This window comes from Typopeltis vanoorti, chromosome 3 (assembly GCF_054136105.1).
Source record: "Typopeltis vanoorti isolate ZY-2024b chromosome 3, IOZ_Tvanoo_1.0, whole genome shotgun sequence".
Lineage (NCBI taxonomy): Eukaryota > Metazoa > Arthropoda > Arachnida > Uropygi > Thelyphonidae > Typopeltis > Typopeltis vanoorti.
The window spans coordinates 147,265,261-147,285,898 of NC_143551.1; the positions used below are offsets into that span (position 1 = coordinate 147,265,261).

The 20,638-nt window shown below is 36.5% G+C and overlaps 1 protein-coding gene across 2 annotated transcripts in view; it reads left to right on the plus strand.

Annotated features, from left to right (window-relative positions):
* The window catches only part of LOC150108642 (membralin-like), a 259,480-nt gene that overhangs the window by 166,325 nt on the left and 72,517 nt on the right, over positions 1 to 20,638 (plus strand). For both annotated transcript variants that reach the window (XM_090416100.1, XM_090416101.1), the window contains exon 9: positions 17,720 to 17,852. In XM_090416100.1, the coding sequence (XP_090272226.1) occupies positions 17,720 to 17,852 (133 nt within the window). The remainder of the gene's footprint in view (positions 1 to 17,719; positions 17,853 to 20,638) is intronic.

Genomic DNA, 20,638 nt, shown 5'->3' on the forward strand with positions numbered 1-20,638 from the left:
AGAAATCTGATGAGAAGAAGCCATCCCTCATGACATGCAATGAACAAACAGTGAAGAAGCTGGCAGTCCAATCACAAAGTGCAGTAGGGAGATCATATGATTGTAGCTTGCTCAGGAGGCCTCAATGGCAGACACAATCAGATGCCTTTGAAATATCAAAAGTAACAACATGGGTTTCTCCAAATCTTTCCATGACTTGTGTATAAAGATGGGTGAGATTAGCCAGGCAATCAGCTGTAGAACAAGAATAGATGGAATCCATACTGGTGATTGCTAATTAATTGATGATTCTCCACAGCCTGGAGATTTATCAGCTAATATGAAGAAGCTGGTTGTTGATAACCATATCCATCACTTTTGAAAGAACAGAAGTGAAAGCAGTGGGATGATAGTTTGATGGCTGACTTTTGTTTCTCATTTTTAGGTACAGGCTGGATGAAAGATTGCTTCCATGCTATTGGATAGATGCCATTAGAATATGATACTTATACAGGGTGGTTCAAAATTTCACATACAAACTTTGAGGGGAGGTAGAGAATCAATGTACCACACCCAATCCATCGAGCCCCAAAGGATCTGTCCAAATACTGACGCCCAGAAATGCCAAAATGGGCTAGAGCACCCATTGTGTTGGAACAACATCTGCCGATGCAGAGTCATTAGAACATTGTTCAGTAAATCTGGCAGAACTTCTTCCAGAAAGGTCCGATACTTCTACAAGTCCAGTCGGGATGGTAACAGGTATGGGCTGACTAAACAGTCAGCGACGATACCTGCCCATACATTAATGACAAAGCATTGTTGTGCAGCATGTGATCGCAAGTGTGTGGGTTCTCATGGGCCCACACATGAGCATTGTGGTGATTGAAGACCCCTTCGCAGGTAAATGAAGCTTCATCCTTGAACAAAACACAAGTTGGAAAATCTGGGTCTACGGCACTTTTCTGCAGAAACCACTGCGCAAATTCCACACGTTGAGGATGATCTTTGGCCATCTGTAACTGGACCCATTGCAGATGAAATGGATCTAAGGACTCAGAGTGCAAAATGCACAATACATTGGATCAAGATACTTCTATAGCAGAGGCAATGTGCTTGTCTCTGGATTATTTTCCATCTCATGCAGCACCTCCTCTTCCATCGTGGGATTTTGCGTCGATTGTGGCTGCCTACTATCATGCCTGTGATCCCTGAATGATCCATAGTCACACAAATTCTGATGCAAATATGCAAACATTTGCTGATGCTATACACGTCTGTTTGGGTACCTTTTGCAATACATTCCCACAGCGGCTCGTCCATTACCACCAGCTAACCCATAAATGAGGTGCATGTCTGCCATCTCAGCATTCGTAAAATGACGCATGTTCTTCGTACAACGTTGAAAGCTTGAATGAGAAAGCCCCAATTGCTTACCTGGAATGCTGGCGAACAACGCCACCTATCACTTTCGGGTGGCATTTCCGGTCATGCTTTCCTATATGAATATGGTTGATTTTGATGTTCTCTACCTCCCCTCAAAGTTTGTACATGGAATTTTGAATCACCCTGTATAGGCGATGCAGGATGGGTGTTAATTATGGGGCAGAAGTTTTGAGCACAACTTGAGAAATATCATTTGGACCAGAAGCCTTATTAGTATCAAGATTAATCGTTTTTTTTTTTATGTCCTTCTGGCAAAAGTTCAGAGAAGTCATGATGTAGTGGGCAGTTTGTAGTGCAGGAGGTGATTTTCCTTGGTTGTTCAAGCAAGAGTTAGAAGTAAAAACTGATGCCTAGAGTTCTGCTTTTTTCCTTGGGTGAGGTTACCATGATGACATCAGAATACAAGAGATGTGGTAATAGGAAGGGCAGAAATTAGTTATGCTTTAGCCAATGCACCAGAAGGCTCAACTGCCATTTGATCATGAGGCAAGTTTATTGCATTTCATTCTTATGAAGTTTGCTTTGGTCATTGATAACTTTTTACACTTGTGTAAGCTGAATGAGAAGATGGTGTTTTTAATTTAAACCATTGAACCATGCTGCATTTTTATCATGAACTGTAGAGCCACATTTTTGAGAATGAGGGCTTGGAGTGGGCAATAAAGACTTTTATTCCAGTGAGGATTATTTCAGTTATTAGTTCAGTGCATATTGTTGGATCAGGAGAGTGAAAAGTAATGACCATGGAAATGAGGTATAAAAATTCTGGAGGACATCTTAGAAGGAGACTTGAATATGACTTTGGTCAGAGTTGCTAAGGAGAGAGCAGACATCCACAGTGTATTTATTTGGAGGGGGTGCTAGTTAAGAAAGGATCCAGAGTGTTAGAAGAATAATAAGGATTGTCTGGCATTCTGGTTGATAGGTTATGACTGATGGCAGATGATTCAGTTTCCCCTTTTGGCTTGATCTGTGAAGTTGGAGTAGCGAAGCCAGTTTGTGTTATGGATGTTAAAGTCCTCTAGGAAGATACCTTCAAAATTTGGGTAAATATTTATAGTCTGTGGTTCTCAAAGGAAATACAAACAGGGAAGCTCTTCAGAAACAAGTGTATCTTAATGGAAAAAAAGTTGAGGAAGTCAGCAAGTTTGAGTACCTGAGATCCATTATTAATGTGAAGAACTGCTGTTCAGAAGAAGATTAGGAATGACTAAAACAACAGTCAGAGACTTGTCTAAAATCTGGAAGGATGGATCTGTCTCCATGGGAACAAAGTTGAGGATTTGGATTCAGTTGTTTTTCCAACAGTAACTTATGGATGAGAGACTCGGAACCTAAAGAAGTTAGATAAGAAAAGGATAGCTGCTTTTGAGATGTGGTGTTACAGAAGACTGTTGAGAATGTTAAAATATTTTGGACACATAGAAAGGATGGAAGGAGGACTGCTCAGAACAGTAATAGAAGGTAACGTTCCTGGAAAAAGAGGAAGGGATAGACTGTCAATGAGATGGATGGTGCATGTGTGTGTGTGTGTGTAGTGACTGATCTTCAGAGAGTTGAAGCCTCCAGAAAGGCATACAATGCATGGTGAGGACTGGTGTGGCATGTCACCAAGCATTGGAGGGACTATATGGCATTTGTGGATGCCCAATGAACAGATGATGATGAGTTTATAGTTCAAAAAGGGCAGCATGGTTGTCAGAGTTAGAGGAGTGGTAAAGGAAGCAAATGAAGGCTACAAAGTGAGGTAAATAAGTGTTTTGTTCATTTTAATGACTGCATCCCAAATTCTTGTAAGATTAATGCAACCATACCAGCTAAGGTTAGGAGAATGTTTCAGCTAGGAGAACTATTCCTACAAAACTACAAAATTTTTGTAATTTTGTAGGAGCATTGTCCAAGAAAAGGTGCAGCAAAGATTATTTCTGTAGCAAGGGCTACATCACTAGAACAAATAGTCCTTGCTTTTTGAATTGGCATTTGAAGAGTCCGTATTTGGACACCTCAGACACTTTTAATGCGGATATCATTCATTATGTGGTGGACAATCACATCATCATTCAACCCAAGAGTATGAGATTGTCCTCAAAACACGAACTCGTAGCATGTTGATGTGGACAATCACATCATCATCCAGCTCAACAGTGTGGGATCTTTCAAACACTAACTCAGCAATGTGTGTGTGTGTGTGTATATTTTTCCTTCAACCTTATTGTAATATTATGGCTGGCAGGGTAAAAATATTCTACTATACTAGGGAGATGATTATGAAGCAAGGGGGTTTCCCCATTGTCTTCCTTGCCATACTGTAAGTATTTATGACTGTAGCCGTGTGTGTTCACCGGACTGGTTTGCCTGTTTTGAGAGGTGAAAAACCCGAGCTACCGTAAGAAAAAAACCCTCTACCTTCATACGAGACTAGTTAACTTACCTTTAGTTGAAAGAGATGAGATAAAGGCTCCTCACATCATGGACAAGAATTGAACCCGGGTTTTCTAACCAAAGGGTGCATCTATACTGACTGAGCTATGGAGGCTCAACTCAGGAATAGCCAGGCTATTTGTTCTAGTTATGCATTCCTTGCTACAGAACTCAACTATCCCTGCTGCACTTTTTTGAACAATGTCTACAGCTCGTACAAAATAGAAAAAAATACTACATGCCCCTCCCCCTCCCTCCCTCCCCAAACACTATTCCTATTCCACATATTTGGAATACATCTGAAAAGACAGCCCAAGTACTAATAAAATATAACCTTCACAGTGCCATCAAGCCACACCTCTGATTCACTCTCCTCAGGACAAACTCCAACTTATAACACATCCTGGAGTGCATGAAATGCCCTCTGATTGTTACTTGGCATACTATGAACAGATGGGAGGATTTGTTAGCCACATGTCTTAGAGAATACAAGAAATGTATTCACTACCATCATTATAACAAGTCAGTACTGGCAGACCATGCTTTGGACACCTTCACAGGGAAGTAGACAGAAGAAAATTGTGTGCTGTATAGAAGTCATCACAATTCAGGGAACTATTTTTAGAGTTAGCAATAGCTATGAAGCAGTCTCTTAGCTAACCTTAGTAGATGATGATTTAACTATTCGGTTGTGTCTGACCTTTGGTAACTTTGTAGGCAAGTGTTTCTTACCACAAAGTGTTCTGGTAATATTATTTTTACAGGGTAGTTCACCATTGCTTTCCCCCACTTTCCCTGTTTTGTCCGGGCTTGGGACCAACATATAGCTGACAAATCAGGCATATGACTGGGCCACATGTATTCATGACTGTAATTCGTGTGCGTTCACAGGGTTGGTTTACCTGTTCTGAGGGATGAAAAACCCAAGTTTCCAGGTGTAAAAACCCTCTACCTCCGTATGAGACTGGCTAACTCACATTTAGTCAAATGAGACCAGATAAAGGTTCTTCACGTCATGGACGGGAATCAAATCTCAGTCTTTCTGACCTAAGGGATTTGTCTATACCAACTGAACTATGGAGACTCTGTAACGAATGCTGCCTGCTACGTTATTGTAATATCTTCTTTTATTCTTATTTTTACTAATTAGCAGTGCGCTCTTTTTCTCTCGTAACCTTTCTTACTTATTCTACTGCATACTATGTTTATTTGCCTTCCGTATTTACTAGTCATATGCCTATGAACACCGGAAAATTTATTTGTAAGACTGCGCCATCCAATATAGCAATATTCGGCATAAGACTCAATAAAACATTGGGTAGATCTCTCTCTCTTACTAGCGTAAATTCCTTCAACAAAGTTTACATAAACAGTTGTGGTTCTTAAGTAATTAAACTGCACTTTTAATGCCTTAGTTGTTTCCCGCTCACAAGTTTGATTATTTTTAGAAGCAGTGCATTGTAAGATAAAGGATCAGGCAACACTCTTTTAACAAATAATTAAAACACATTTATTTACATTAATATGAAATATACATGAATCAAATGACAGAGAGATTGCTTTCTCTACTCATCTAAAAAATTCTTTAGCATAAAATTAGAACCCTTTTTCTTCAACACTAAATAATCTCTATAACTCAAAAACTTATTTACTCTCTGCGTACAAATTTAATTTATTAAACTTCTAGCTTACTCGCAAAGAGATTAGCTAACTCTCTGCTAAGTTATTTTTACAAATTTGATATCAACTTCTAACATGCCAATTGACTCTCTTATGGACACTTCTTATTACTATTAAACTAATTCTTAACAGTCCATATATGACATGTCTTCTAGATTATAAGAGAAAAATTACAAAAAGGATGGAACTTACAGAGGCTGTGTTGTACATTCAGTCAAGAATCTTACACTAAAGTCTTTCTGGCATTTCTTTTATCTCAGATCTTAAGCTTTCTTCAGGAGTGTCTTGCTTCAACTGTATCATGTCGGGATATTGGCGTGCTTTTGGACTGCAATCTGCAGTACTCGAATAGCACATGCAAGAGGTTTCAGCATACGGGCAAATTCTCCTCTGGATCCTCAATTAGTCTTCGGGAACTTCTACTTTTAACCTCTGCCACTTCTGCTACTAATTGCCGATGACTGTGCCTTTAACTGCCGACAGCCGATGACTGTAACTGCCGCCGACTGGCCCTGGCTCTCTTCGGTAACAGCACTTCGCCTTCCTCTCTCTCAGCAACTGGACCTGGACTGTCCTGCTTAGTAACTGAAGCCTTTCCTCTCCTCTTTCTCTGCCGCTACTGCTCTGCTTCTGACCTCCTCTGGTTCTGACTGACTCTCCTCTTCCGACGACTGGAAGAACCTTATGCTCAACTCAGTCCCCTTTTATTTTCTTGTTCTCCAGATCTTGCACTAAGGGTTGTAAACTGCAAAAAATTCATCATGACTCATCTTCTTTTAAGTTCAACTCGTTCTTTGTTCTCCTCTGAGCACTCCCTTTTTTTTTTATCTTGTCGGCCAGCAGAAACTTGTCTGAACCTAGTGGCACTCTTAGATACTAACTTTAAAGATGTTATGCGCAGAGCTTGCAAACAACTTTCTCATGCACTTAACTGTAAACAACTTTCTTATGCTCTTACACATAATTATATACAAAGTTCCGATGGCAAAGCATTGGCTTTGTTTTTGACGTTAAAACAGTAAATACAGTCACTTCCCATAGGGTTAACTACATTAACTAAATATACAAAGAAACAAACAAGATTATTTACAGTTCTCATGAGACTTGACCTATGTAAAAATCGATTTAAAGCACTTTGATATTTTTAAGCTACATCGAGTTTTACAACTCCTTAACAGATATGACTGCATTAATCTTCCAAAAATTTGGGAGACAGTCATCTTAAGATAAACACAACAGGCAGCAATAACTTCTTTGTTACAACATTAACAGGTGCTAATTAGGATTAGATTTTTTTTTTGTCCGTTACAATTTGAATTATTTCACTTATTGAATTCTTACTCATTATTGTATGCAGACTATAATAAGTAGTTCTGCTCTGAGGGTGCTGGTTTGAAATTGAGTGAAATATAATCTAGTCAATAAACATCTATTTATGATTTGTGTTGTAAGATCATTAAAGTTACTAGTATGGAAGATCATGAAGTATCTCACAGAGGTCATAATATGTTCTGAAGGATATTTAAAAAGAAGAAAGAATGCTGTAAAAGGAATCAGGTATTAAAGATGACATGAAAACTGAAGATGATCATACTCTAGATATCTGGAGTAATTACTTTGAAAGACTACTGAAAGAAACAAGAAATGAGAGAACAGTGGCAGAAAATATCCAAGAGGAATATTTTGGCATCCAAAAGCTGGGAAGGTGGGGGGGGGGGGGCGTTGAGAAACATTCAAAGCTAGGAAGTACAGTCACTATCATGAGGACTTAAATTTTAGGCTATTTTTAGGTTTTAACCTTATGTCTGTTGTATAAGATGACCCCCCCCCCCCCCCATTTCTTCTTTCTTGTATTAATGCAACGTTAGATAGTGTTGTTATATCCATTATGCATATCCATTCAGGATGGTGTAATCGTTTTATGAACAGATAAAATCTGGTTATACAACAAAAAACAAAAATTGCTCAAAAACTACCAGCAGATCTTGACCACAAACTTACCAGTTTCCACAGGGGTGTGCTGGCCATATGTGCAATATGTGCGACACACACAGGCACCAGGAGAGTAAAGGCACCAAAGATTTGGTAAATTTGATATTTTAAATAAAGTGAATTTTGTCAGCAAAATACTGCGGTCTTCATCTATGAATCTCCAACTTGCTTTAGATGCATTGAACAAGCTTGTACGTGTATAATGATGTTATACACTACACGTACAAGCTTGCCATTCAAAACTCACCTTTTTTGGGGGGTGGCTGGTAGCAGTTTTGTTGGCTCAATGAATTCTAGACATATGATTTTGTTTTGAGTAATTTTATCACTAGAAATGATCCAATTGAAAGTAAAATTTGGATCACTGGAAAAATTTCAATCAAGATATAATTTTAATAACAAATTTCAGTATATTCCACCTATATATTTCAGAATTATCAGTTCGACTTGTTTTGCAAAATTTTACCAATTCAAATATTCTCGAGTGAAGCCAAACTGAACCACGTTGACATGCTCAATAATTATTATTAATAATAATTTATTTTTGAATGAGGCTTGCATATACCAATTTTTATTTTATTTTTTTTTTAAAGTCCAGCTAGACTAACATGCTTACAGACAAAACTAATTTAATAGGCACTTGTGTATTTATTTATTTTATTTTATTATTTTTATTTATTTATTTATTTTTGCGAAACACATTTAAAAAGTTAGTAATGCAAGAGCAATACCAGAGTGATACAATTTCGAAATCCAGACGATTTAAGAATAGCAGATTTGTGTATGCCCTGAATATCCATATGTTAATGCTATATTTCGAAATAACCTTATGTTTTGAAATAACAGAAACTGCAAAACGTTATAACTGACAAATTTATTTATATTTTGCCAAAAGTTTAAATGTCTTTTATCGTAATTAAGGTTCTGGGCTTACAGTTTTTTATAGAGGAGACTTTTTTTCACTTTTTAATGCGGCTTTTACTTTTTTTTTTGTTTTAGACATTTTACAATAAGTAGGAGGGTAGTGAACAAAGGCCTAGCGGTTTCTATTGGTAGCGATTTTCATTCTCTGACTGAACTCTGTTATATACAGTTGACCATTGAAGAACGTGTGTTTGAACTACGAGGTCCACTTATACGAGTTTTTTTTTTTTGAACAAATATATTATTATTATTATTATTATCATCACCCAAACAGAAGTCATACTTTCCCTTAAATTCATTCACACTAGATGCACTCACCACCCCTAAAGGCAAACTATTCCATTGCTCTCTGGGAATAAAACCTATCTCTACCCCTTTCTTGACTGTGAACAAACTTAACTTTCACATGCTGCTTGAGAAAGTTGTCTTGCAACAATTCAATAAATTCCTCTTCTTTCTTTTCACGAGATTTCTCTTCTACCCAATCAATGTTTGGATAATTATAGTCACCCATAACGATCACTCATTTAGTACCCATAAGGATAAATTGAATAAATAAGGATAAAACAACAGAAAATTATTTTGAAGGGATCCTCAATCCATCTTTCTAGGGTTCCAATGGGATCACTCGTATGAGATCCCTCTGGAATCCCATTCTTCTCAGAACGTCTCTTTTGATCGACCCGTCAAAAGTCGTGTTAAGCAGCTTGATATAACAGTAGATGTTTGAATGATTACCCTTATTAACTACATATTCATCAATTGTTTGCAAATATCAGGTGCATCAACAAAGGAAATATTTACCAGAACTCATTCAAAGAACAATGAATAAATACCCCAGTGAATTTCATAAAGCAGTAAGTGCCCAAACATGAGTCAGTTCCAAGATAATTTATTTAAGTTCAGCAATCGAAATTACAATTATTTAAAACAGAAAACTGAAAACTTTTTTTTGTGAGTGATCATTGGTTTACGCAGTAGAATTTTTGAAAAGAGGAAGGATTCAGTGAGGTACTGCTTGGTTTACACTCCATAAACGACCTTGTTTGATGCGCCAAGCACTATCTGAACATCTTCGCCCCCTCACTGTGATTCTTTTAGCGCATTCAGTTACGCTGACGAGGTCTTCATGAGATCTGATACGGACAGAAAAATTTCTCTTCTAACTGCGTCCTTCACATCGTGTTTCAATTTTTTGATTCCACTTTATTTTGCTAAACGATGAATAGCACAATCACCAATCATTGGTTTCCTTCTGTTCTCTTGAGGGGAAGACACTGGTGGCATTGGAATATTTTCCACTCTTCTTGTTCTCTTCTGAGGGCTTGTGTTGACTTTCTTGTTTGTTTTTGGCATGGTGGAGAGATAAATTAAGCGAAAGGCTATAACCAGGACACTCACAACACTAAACGAAAAACACACTAAGTGTTGATTGTTGGATATCGAAGTTATTCGTGAAATAAATTAGTGAAGAGAGCATTGTTAACTGATGAAACAATGTCGAAAACAGTTCATTTGTTGCATCGAAATTATTAAAATAAAAATATAGTATGAAAAAATTACACACACATGCAGAACAAATATTACTATAATTTCAAATGTAGTCTAATTTCTTATTGAAATTCTTTTGTTTGATGCGTAATTTTTCTAATACCACAGAAATATTCACGTTAAACTGCACTTTTTGTACTTTTTTATTAATATATTTATTTTTATGGGCATTTTACATTTTAATGCAAAATTCGCACTAGCTACTGCATGCAGTATTCACATAACATTCATTGTGAAATTTCAAGTTTCACAACAGTGTAGGGAACAAGAATGCTTAATCTAAGGAGTTGATATGATTTTTCCATGATTCTCTCGTTGAGTTGCAGAATTAAAAACCCGAGTTTCCTGGAGGAAACCCTGCTCGCCTGTGCAAGAGATCGACTAACTATGGATCCAATTGAAGATGTTCCTCTAGTCGGGACTAGAATCAAACTTAGAACAGTCTGTTTTTGAGAACCTAGCGCAACTGACATTTCACAGGGCTATCGTCATATAATGAATAGGCTGATGAAAAGATGTTCAGGTAGTTGCATTAAATAAAAATAATCTCTCCTGAAAAACAGGATATGTATTATCGTTTTCATCCTCAACTTCTTACGTTTTAGGTTTCGTGGTCAATCGCAACCTTACTCTTTTAGAAGCCTATTAATACTCCAATACAAAAATCGATCCCATGTGCATAGTGTGTAACGTCTGTCGAGTGGGTATTTCCTGACAGGCCTCACAGGCATGGTGTGTCCATTAAAGCGATTTTTCTTTCTGTTTAAATATTTATTTACCTATTTCTTTACCCAATAATGTTTAATATGTTCCTATTTTATATACTTGTGAGTTAATCTGTTTCTTATTTATATCTGTACAAATGACAAAGTGATTTTCTTGCCAAATAAAATATGGTTAGTTTAATTTTGTACCAAAAAAAATTTAATATTTTTGTTTTTATAAAACTGTAAGTTTATCTGTTAATTTACATAAAACTATATAAGGTGCAATTTGCAAATGATTTTCTTGCCAAATAACAAACTACTTTATTTTTTTCCAAATTATTTTTGTTGTTTTTGTACCCTTCTTGTATGTTTATTGTTTTTTATAATTTTTTTTTTGTAATTTCTGCTTTTTGTTCAATAAACTTATAATTAATAATTTCGTATTTAATTTTTACTCACTGATATGTTTTTATAAACGGAGGGGGGGGGGGTACAGGGGCACCAACTAAAGTTTTGCACACTGGCGCCGGATACTTTTGGCGTGCCCCTGAGTTTCCATAAATTTATTATTCAGTTGAGACAAGAACATAAATTTCTATTGTCAAATATTGGAAATATGGATGAAACTCCTATGAGCTTTGATATGATAAGCAATAAAACAGTGGAGTCTAAAGGTAGTAAGAGTGTGCCAGTTCGAAGTACAGGTCATGAAAAAACAAGATTTACTTTTTATACTCACCGTATAAGACAACCCATGATTTCGAGGGGTTTTCTGAAGTATTTGAGAGTCATCTTATACGCCGACATATACAATAATTAGTAAAAATTTTAATTGTCTACACTGCATAATTGTGAATGCATGGTTAGAAGATCAAATTACTAATGATTGTAGTAGAGCTATATAAAAAGGAAAATAACAATGAATGTGAGAATTACAGTGGGATTTTTCTATTTAGTGTTCCAGCTAATATTTATGCAAGTATACTTGAAGAAGCTAAGAAAAATTGTAGAAGAGATATTTGGTGGAGCAAGCCAGGTTCAGGCTCTGAAGAGTTTCGGGATCAGATTTTCAATTTAAGGCAAATAGTTGAGAAATCATGAGAATATAACAAGGATGTAATGTTTATGTTTAAATTTTGTAGATCTGGAAAAGCATATGATATGATGCCAGTAGAAAACTGTTTAAAATGCTACAATTATATGGTGTAAATGACACATTATATCAAGCAATACATTTTTCAATTTGAAGTCAACAATTAGAACTGAAGGAGATGGAGGAAAAGGTTTGATGTAAAATCTGGTGTGTGACAAGAGTATTGCATCATCTGCATAAAGAGCTAAATTGAATATCTCCAATTATGATAACAAGCCTAATGCCACTTTTCTCCACAATGTGATTCACTGTTATTCATTATTTGTATGGATCACATTATGAAGGTAAGAAATGAGTAGTTCATTTGGCATGATATCAAAATTGGAGATATTCAACTGAGCTCTTTACTTCATGCATATGAATTTATACCTTTATGTAAACCTGGTATAAGTGTAGGATTCATTAATCAAATTAAATTAATCATTAATTAAATTCATGGAAAATAGGCAGGAATGTTGAAAACATCAGCTCTATCCTGAATGGGAAATCTGTAGAATAAGTAAAACATTTCGGCTGTTTAGGTACAATTTTATTAAATATGGAAATAGGCAGTAGAATTAACACAACTTGTATAGAAAGGAGTCAAGTAAATAAATTTATATGGAATAAGAGAGAGATTAGTCAAAACATTAAAGTAGCTATATACAAGACAGTATTGAAAAATATTTAAATTATGGATCTGAGAAACAAAGCTTTGTTTCATTAGAAACAAAGCAGTTAATCAAAGATTGGAAACCATAGATATGAGTGTAATGAGAAAAATTAGGAGAATGAATAGAAGACATCAATGGCAGAATGATATTGAAAATGATGATATTAGGAACTTGGCATTGTTTGTATTCAGGAATGTGTGAGCATCGCTATATCAAGTGTGTTCACGAGGCCTTGACACACTTGGCCATTCATGTGACGAGTAGATTTTGCCTGCTGGGGAGTAACTGCAGATTGGACAAAATATAATATTTTTTTCATAAAAAATAAATTTCTGAACAGTAATAATTTTAACTTTAAGCAACCATAGATGCAGTATATTAAACACTTTATGGAAATATGACTTATTAGGATATATGATTAAAAAATGGGAGATCTTAAGCCAGTACATTTGTGTGTGTGTGTGTGTGTGTGTTAAGGAGTAGAGTTTTGCATAATTTGTCAAGCTGATGGTCACTTTATAAGCATGGGAGAGGGAAGGTTAGCAAAGTAGGTGTTTGATAATAGGATTGCAGTAAAAAAGATCCAGAGGAAGACCAGGATCTAGATGAGTTGTTCAGTAAGAAGCAACTTATAATGAAGTACGACATCTTCAAGATCTGTGGTATGATGAAAACATTCAAAACAGAAAATTACCCTTTGTAAACAACTCGGACAACTTGGAAAACATCACTCTAGAAGAATTGACAGAAGCATTAACTCAAAGCAAAACAGGGAAAGAGCCAGGAGAAGACAATATAAACTTGCAACTTATCAAATATGCAGGACTTGAATTCTCGCTCACGTTACTTAACTTTTATAATATGATTTGGAAAGAAGGAAAATTCCCACAAGATTGAACAAAAGCAATAGTCTACAAAAAGGACACAAATCTGATTGTACAATTATCATGGCATCAGCTTACTTAGTACCAGTTATAAAGTATATGCAAAAATCTTAGCATATAAACTTAAACATATAGTAGATTCAAAATTAATAGAAGAACAAAATGGATTCAGAAAAGGCAGGTCTTGCATAGACTCTACATTTATGTTACAATTACTAATAAAAAAACAGAGAGAAATGAATATAGAAACACACACATAGTTTTTATAGATCAGAGAGAGAGAGCAGTCAGGACTGCTCTCTCTCTCTCACCAGTTTTATTTAATATATACATAGATAAAATCATAAAAGAATAGAAGAAAACTAATGAAGGAGGATTCAAGATAAACCGTAACAACAGATCAGCTACTCTACTTTTTGCTGATTACCAAATAATCCTTGGAAACAATGAAGATGAACTACAAAAATCATTGTGCAGTCTAAATAATCTGATAAAGACATATGCTATGGAAATATCAACAAACAAAACAAAAGTCCTGGCCTTCAAAGGTGCTAATCCAATAAGAAACAAAATAGTAATAAACAACAAAATAATGAAGCAAGTAAATACATTCAAATATTTAGGATGCACAATGTCATATGAAAATGAAGCTGATAATAGAACCAAAGCTATCAAACTTTTTAAAAGTAACAGGCATTATAAATAAAATTTTCAAACCCAGTTATGTACAAAAACACACGCGAATAAGAATTTACAATAATAAATTTAGTTTAATCCTTTATCCAAGTGTAAGCAAACAAAGGCGCCTGAAGTATCTTCAGGACTGAGCCAACTCGTGGTAAAGATGGACTAAGCTCTCATCACTTATCTTAGTATCACCCATAATGCAAAGCACATCTCCTTGCAGACATGTATAATGCTATGCATTAAGGGAAGGGCCACTGCCCAGACCAGTTTCGACCTTTATTTAGGTCTCGTCAGTGGGAGCCAGACCCAGAGGTGGTGGTGATACTAAGGTGGAAGTAATGGAGAAGTCATATTTACCTATATGAGTTGTCAAAAGGTGTCTCACCTTATTATTAAATTACTCTGGATTTAGAGAAAGATGTTGGAAGTTTTTTTCACTTGGTTAGACTATTATAAATTTAGTTTAATCCTTTATCCAAGTGTAAGCAAACAAAGTTTTCACCTGAAGTATCTTTAGAACTGAGGCAACTCGTAGTAAAGGTGGACTAGGCTCTCATTACAGAACGTTCCTACATAACAGCAAGTGAGATCATACATGCTCCATATGTGTGATGTACACGTTCTTCTGTTTTTTGTAAAAATACAATTGTATTCAGTTCTTCCTTCATTTATAATTTTAGTGTAACAGTTTTAGCATTTAAGTTATCTTACATCTATTTTTTACCCTGTTGAAGCCAAACAGCTAGTTGGCAAAACTTGTCGGTATTTTCTAACTTAGTTTAAAATAAATTTGACCTATATAAATCCAAATAGAAGTCAAGGAACTTATTTATTTTGTGTATACTAAATAAATGACTCACACATGAAAAGTTACATTACAATAATCTTTAATATATATAATAATTTAGTGTAAAATAGACAAAATACTTAAACATAATATAAAACAGTCATAAAAGAGACATTCAAAAATAGACTACAACTGTATGTCTAGGTTGAGTATCCCGTCAACTGCACTAGTTTAAAATAAATTTAAAATAAAATAAATAAAATAAAATTCATGGAAGTCTCCTGTTGGAGTGTTACACCGACTCTTTCCACATCTCCTTCATGTCAAAACTTGTCTCTGCAAGATTTTTCACTGTTAGGATTGGAGGGATGGCATGTCTTTGTAGATTGGGAGATCTTGGATTTCCATGATTTTGCTCTATTCATGTAGAAGAAAGTTTGATATGCAGAAGTGTGGAGGTGGGATGTTGCTTAGCACTGGGAGCCAGTAGGTTGGGGTTGATTTCACAGTTCCAGAAATAAGGTGCATGGTGCTGTTAAGCTGAATATCGACCAAGTACACATAGGCACTGTTCAGCCATATGGATGAGCAGTGTTCAGCTGTAGAGTAAACAAGAACTGAGAGCAGTCAAGCAAAGCATTGCTGCTGCTGAGGCATCCCAAGTGGTTCCACATAGTTTTTGCAGTATATTGTTTAGTGTTTTTAACTTGGATGCTGTGTTTGTGTTTTAATGAGATGTGGTTTAAAAGATATAATTCTATCTAAAGTGACGCCCAGATATTTCGGGAATATGTTGTAGCGTAGCAGTTTGTGGTTGATGTAGATCATCAGTTTTTTGTTAGCCTGGTTATTGTTCAGATGGAAGCATGAAACTTCTGTTTTGCTAGGATTTGGACATAATCTCCATTTGCAATACACTTCTTGGAAAGAAGTCAACATCCCATTGGCAAGGTGCATTGTACTATGTAATTCATTTTGTATGGTGATTCAACGGCCGTGAGCCCCTTTTACATCTAGCACTACGAGGTCACAGAAGGGAACTGATGGAGTTTGAAAGAGGCATTGTTACAAGATGCCATGTTGCAGGCCTATCTATTTGGCAAATTGTGAACAAACTGGGCTTCCTAGTCAACAGTCAGTGATACCACACTGAGATGGAAGCGCAGGGAGTCAACTGAAAGTGCTACCGTGAGTGGATGACCCACCACACTCATTGAATGTGACCTTAAGTTGCTATTAAGGATCATATGTAAAAGCTGCCATTTGTTGGCCAACATGTTGAATGCAGAATTCTGGGTATTGTGGAACACAAATCTACACAGAAACATTTTGTGAAGATTTTGTTCACAACCGAGGCACACACACCACAGGATTCCATGGCACGAACACAATATGCAAGTCCCATGTTACCTGAACCAACACACGTTGTCTTCATTGGTACAAAGAGCATGTACAGTGGGATGTGGAAACTTGGGAAGATGTTCCCCAGGCATCTGCCACATCTGGTGTGGCCAGGGTGACTAACTGTAGCTGTGAAATTCAGGGTTGACGGTGTGATGTTATGGTCCTGTTTTTCCACACCATAGGTTTGGCCTTGGATCTCTGTTTGTGGTGCCACAAAAATTGAACTCCAAGAAGTATCTGAATAATCCGGACAGTGCAATGCTTCCTACTTTGTGGTGTTTCTATGGAACTGACCATTGTCTCTTTCTTCAAGAACAATGCACAATGACATAAGGTTGCAGCTGTAACTGTGTGGTTTGTGGACATGAATGTTGACACACTTGACTGGCCTCACAGAATCCTGATTTCAACCCTATTGAACATCTGTAGGATGAACTGGAGCATTGAGTGAGGTCAAGGGATGTCCATCCTGCAACAGTCCAGGACCTCATTACATGCATACATGAAGAATGGGCCAAATTTTCCATTGATCACTATCATACACTAGTGGTAAGTATGTTCTGTAGGATTGCTGCAGTCATCACAGCAAAAAGGAGATCCTACATCTTATTAAGGTGAGTGCCATGGCTGTTTGTTCCTCACACTGTGGTGTCTGTTGACTTCTTTCCATGCAGTGTATATCATCATTTGATATCTCCAATAAGTCAAAGACTCATGAGGGGAGGCTATACATCATTCACATCAGCTGTCATTCCTTTATTTTAACTTATTCAAACTAGATGCACATGCCACTTCAACAGGCAAACTGTTTCACTTATTAATGGCTCTGTGAGAGAAAAATTAGTTCTCACCCTTTATTAGCTATATGCAAACTTATCATCTGTTTAATGAAACATTTTGTGTCAAGAGCCTCTGTAGCTCAGTCAGTATAGATGGTATAGACCCTTTGGTCGGAAGGACCTGGGTTCGATTCCCATTAGTGACATGAGGAAGAACCTTTATCTGGTCTCTTTTGATGACAGGTGAGTTAGTAGGTCTCATTCGGAGGTAAGATTTTTTTTTTCACCCAGAAACTTGGGTTTTCCCCCCAGAATAGGCGAACCGATGTTTTTGATGTTCTCTACTTCCCCTCAAAGTTTGTATGTGGAATTTTAAACCACCCTGTATATGTGTGTGTGTATGTAGATGTCAGAGCATTTGCATTCACAATGCGTAATTATTCCTAATGGGCAAAATTTGCATTCATATTTCAGATATGGAGTTAATGAAATTCAAATAAGTATTTTGGTGAAAATAGTGTATGAAAACTGCAGATTGTTTTTGTTTACATATTTATTTTCCTTTTAATGTCATATTCCAATTGATTGCTGCTAAATGTAATTTATGAAATACTGTCAATAATATTTTATATTTCGTTAGAGGAATGTTTTTTACACGTGTTATATTTGCAGGAATGGAAGCCATAATGTCTGAATTCTTCAATGACACATGTACATCCTTTTATATTATTCTCATAATCTGGATTGCAGATCAGTATGATTCTATTTGCTGTCATACTGTTATTTCAAAACGGCATTGGTTAAGGTGGGTTTTTTTTTTTTTTTTTTGTTATTAAGCACAATGCTGTGTACATGAATGATATATGAGGTGCTATCCAAAAGTTCAGGGAATATGACTATAAAAAAATTACTTACCCTAATTCCTAGTTTTCATCATTTTCTTCGAAGTAGTTCTCTTGGGTATACACAGTGTATCCGTTAAGTAATGAGACAACAGTTATTATATTAAAACAAAGAACTATATTTGAATTGTCAATTACACAGATTCAAAATAATCTTCCTCCAACTCCTCACAGTGTTTACATCTGTCATACAGGTGTTCAAAGGCATGGTGGAAGTCCTGAATGGGAACCTCCTTCAGTCTCTGGGTCACACCACATTGGATATCCTCAGTATCGCTGAAGCATTCCCCTTTGAAGGCACTATCTTTGGGAAGAGGAAAAATCTGCAGGAGCCCAAGCTGGTGAATGGGGGAGGTGATGTTCAGTCAGACAGATCGACTTTGAAGCCAGAAACTGCTTCACAGGCAGCACACAGTACACCAGCACGTTGTCATGCAACAGAAACCAGTTGTTGTGAAACAGTTCTTTCTTGACAAGTCATATGGGTGTATACAGACACCAGGGACTCTTTCTCCCTCCCCCTCTTTAAACATTAAACACCAGCAGAACATCTGTGCATGACTCAGACGGTCATTGCCATAAACCTTTTTTAGGTCTTGGAACACTTCTGTAGCAGTTTTTCCTAATTTATAGTAAACTTTTATCACACCTCTTTTATCACACCATAATGCAACTTCTGACATGGTTCACTCACACAATCTTACTTCAATGGTTGCAACACACTCTAGCAGTGAAAACTATAAACACATTTGTTTCTTTCATTCAAAGAGCTGTAAAAACTCAATCTCATTACTTAACAGGCACACTGTGTATATGCAGTGATTCCAGATTCCACTATTTGCTCATACTGTTATTTCAAAATGGCATTGGTTAAGGTGGTTTTTTTTTATGTTAATGTGTTGAGCATTATGCCTAGATCTCTTCATTAGTGTTAAAATGACACCATTTCAGCCCATAATTTCATCTTGGGGAACTAGAAAAAGTCATAGAGGGAAAGATCAGGTAAATGGGGGGGGGGGGGTTGAAATTGACTCTCATGTTTTTGGAAGCTAGAAGCTGTCAAACAGTTAGTGAGCTGTAGGCAGGTGCATTGTCATAGTGGAGAATCCAGTTGTTCTGCTATTTGTCTAGACATTTGTGCCAAATGCTCTCCTTTAGCTGCTTCAAAAAATGTCAGTAAAACTTGCTGTTGACAGTTTGACTGAGGGGAAGGAAATCTTGTTGACAATGCCTTTGATGTAAAAAATAAATAAATAAATAAATAAATAAATAGTGACTTGATATTGCTGCAAACTTGATGTGCTATTTTTGGCTATGGGAATTTGGCAACTTCCTCAGCGACAATTACTGCTTTGTCTCAAGGTCAGAACTGTAAACCTATGATTCATCACTGTTGTGACTGCCCTAGGAGATGAAGTTGGGATCATCTCTGGTTTGATCTTTGAGCCCTCTGCAAACAGCAATGCAGAGGGCTCAAAGATCAAACCAGAGATGATCCCAACTTCATCTCTCGGCAAAAATTTTGCAGCAATGCATCTCATGTTCATGCATTGAACAGTCCCATACAACAGTTCTGCTATCTCACATATATCATGGATAGCTTACCTACAGTCTGCAATGATAGCCTCACTCACGTCTGTGATTTTTCCAGTGCTGTACTTGTTGATGGTTATCCAGAATTCTCATCGTTGTTGACAGAGGCTCATCCATCCTTGCAGCATTTGTACCACAAAAAAAATTATGTTTCATCTCATAACATTATCAGCAAACACTTCCTTAAGCATTTGGTGGGTTTCTTTTGAAATTGAAACATTGCAAAATTTGATGCAGATTCTTTGCTCCTTAAAATCTGCTATTTCAGTTGGATAAGAAAATTGTCGAACCCACTAAAACATGTTTCAAAAACACACATAACCTGAGAATGCAGTTTCTCAGCTTGCCAGCTATTGGCATATTGGTTCACAAAGGGTACTGCTATCCCCTTATAGCAGCAGAAGGCTGTACTGCAACCAGTTTTTACACTATTCAAATTCCTCGAACTTTTGGGTAGCCTTGTATTTTACCAAATTTGCTATTATTATAAAACTTGATTTCCAGTGAATTTTATGGAATTATTAATGCTTGTGAAAAGTGTGCATAGTGTTTTTAAAATTTGTTATACATATGTATAATTAATGTAATTTTGAATGGAAAAACACCTTATTAAGTGAGTGAGTATTGCTGTTTGTATAGTGCAGCATTGAGACAGCTCATTGTAAAGTTAAGTAATATGAGGTAATTTATGTCTGGACATTTTGAGAAGCAGCTTTTGTATACAAGTAGCCTGGTCTTCACAACTGGGCTACTTGTATATAGAGGCTGATGACTTCACATCAGTTGCCTTAGTTTCCCATAATGCAATGCACACTCCCTTTGTATAATAACATGTATAATGTATAAGACGTATAATGCTGTGCTATGCATTCTGGATAGGGCCACTATTCAGACTGGTTTCAATCTTTATTTGAGGTGAAAAAGTAAAGGGGTATTCATCATAGGCTTAGGGTAGTTAGTATAGGGGTGCAGGAGAGCCTGATAGTATTAGGAAAATGAAAAGACAGATAGTATGAGAGAGAGAGAGAGAAAAGGCTTCAGCTCTTTTATATCATCACTAGGGAGTTCCCCCTGGCACCTACGGCGCAACCCCCCC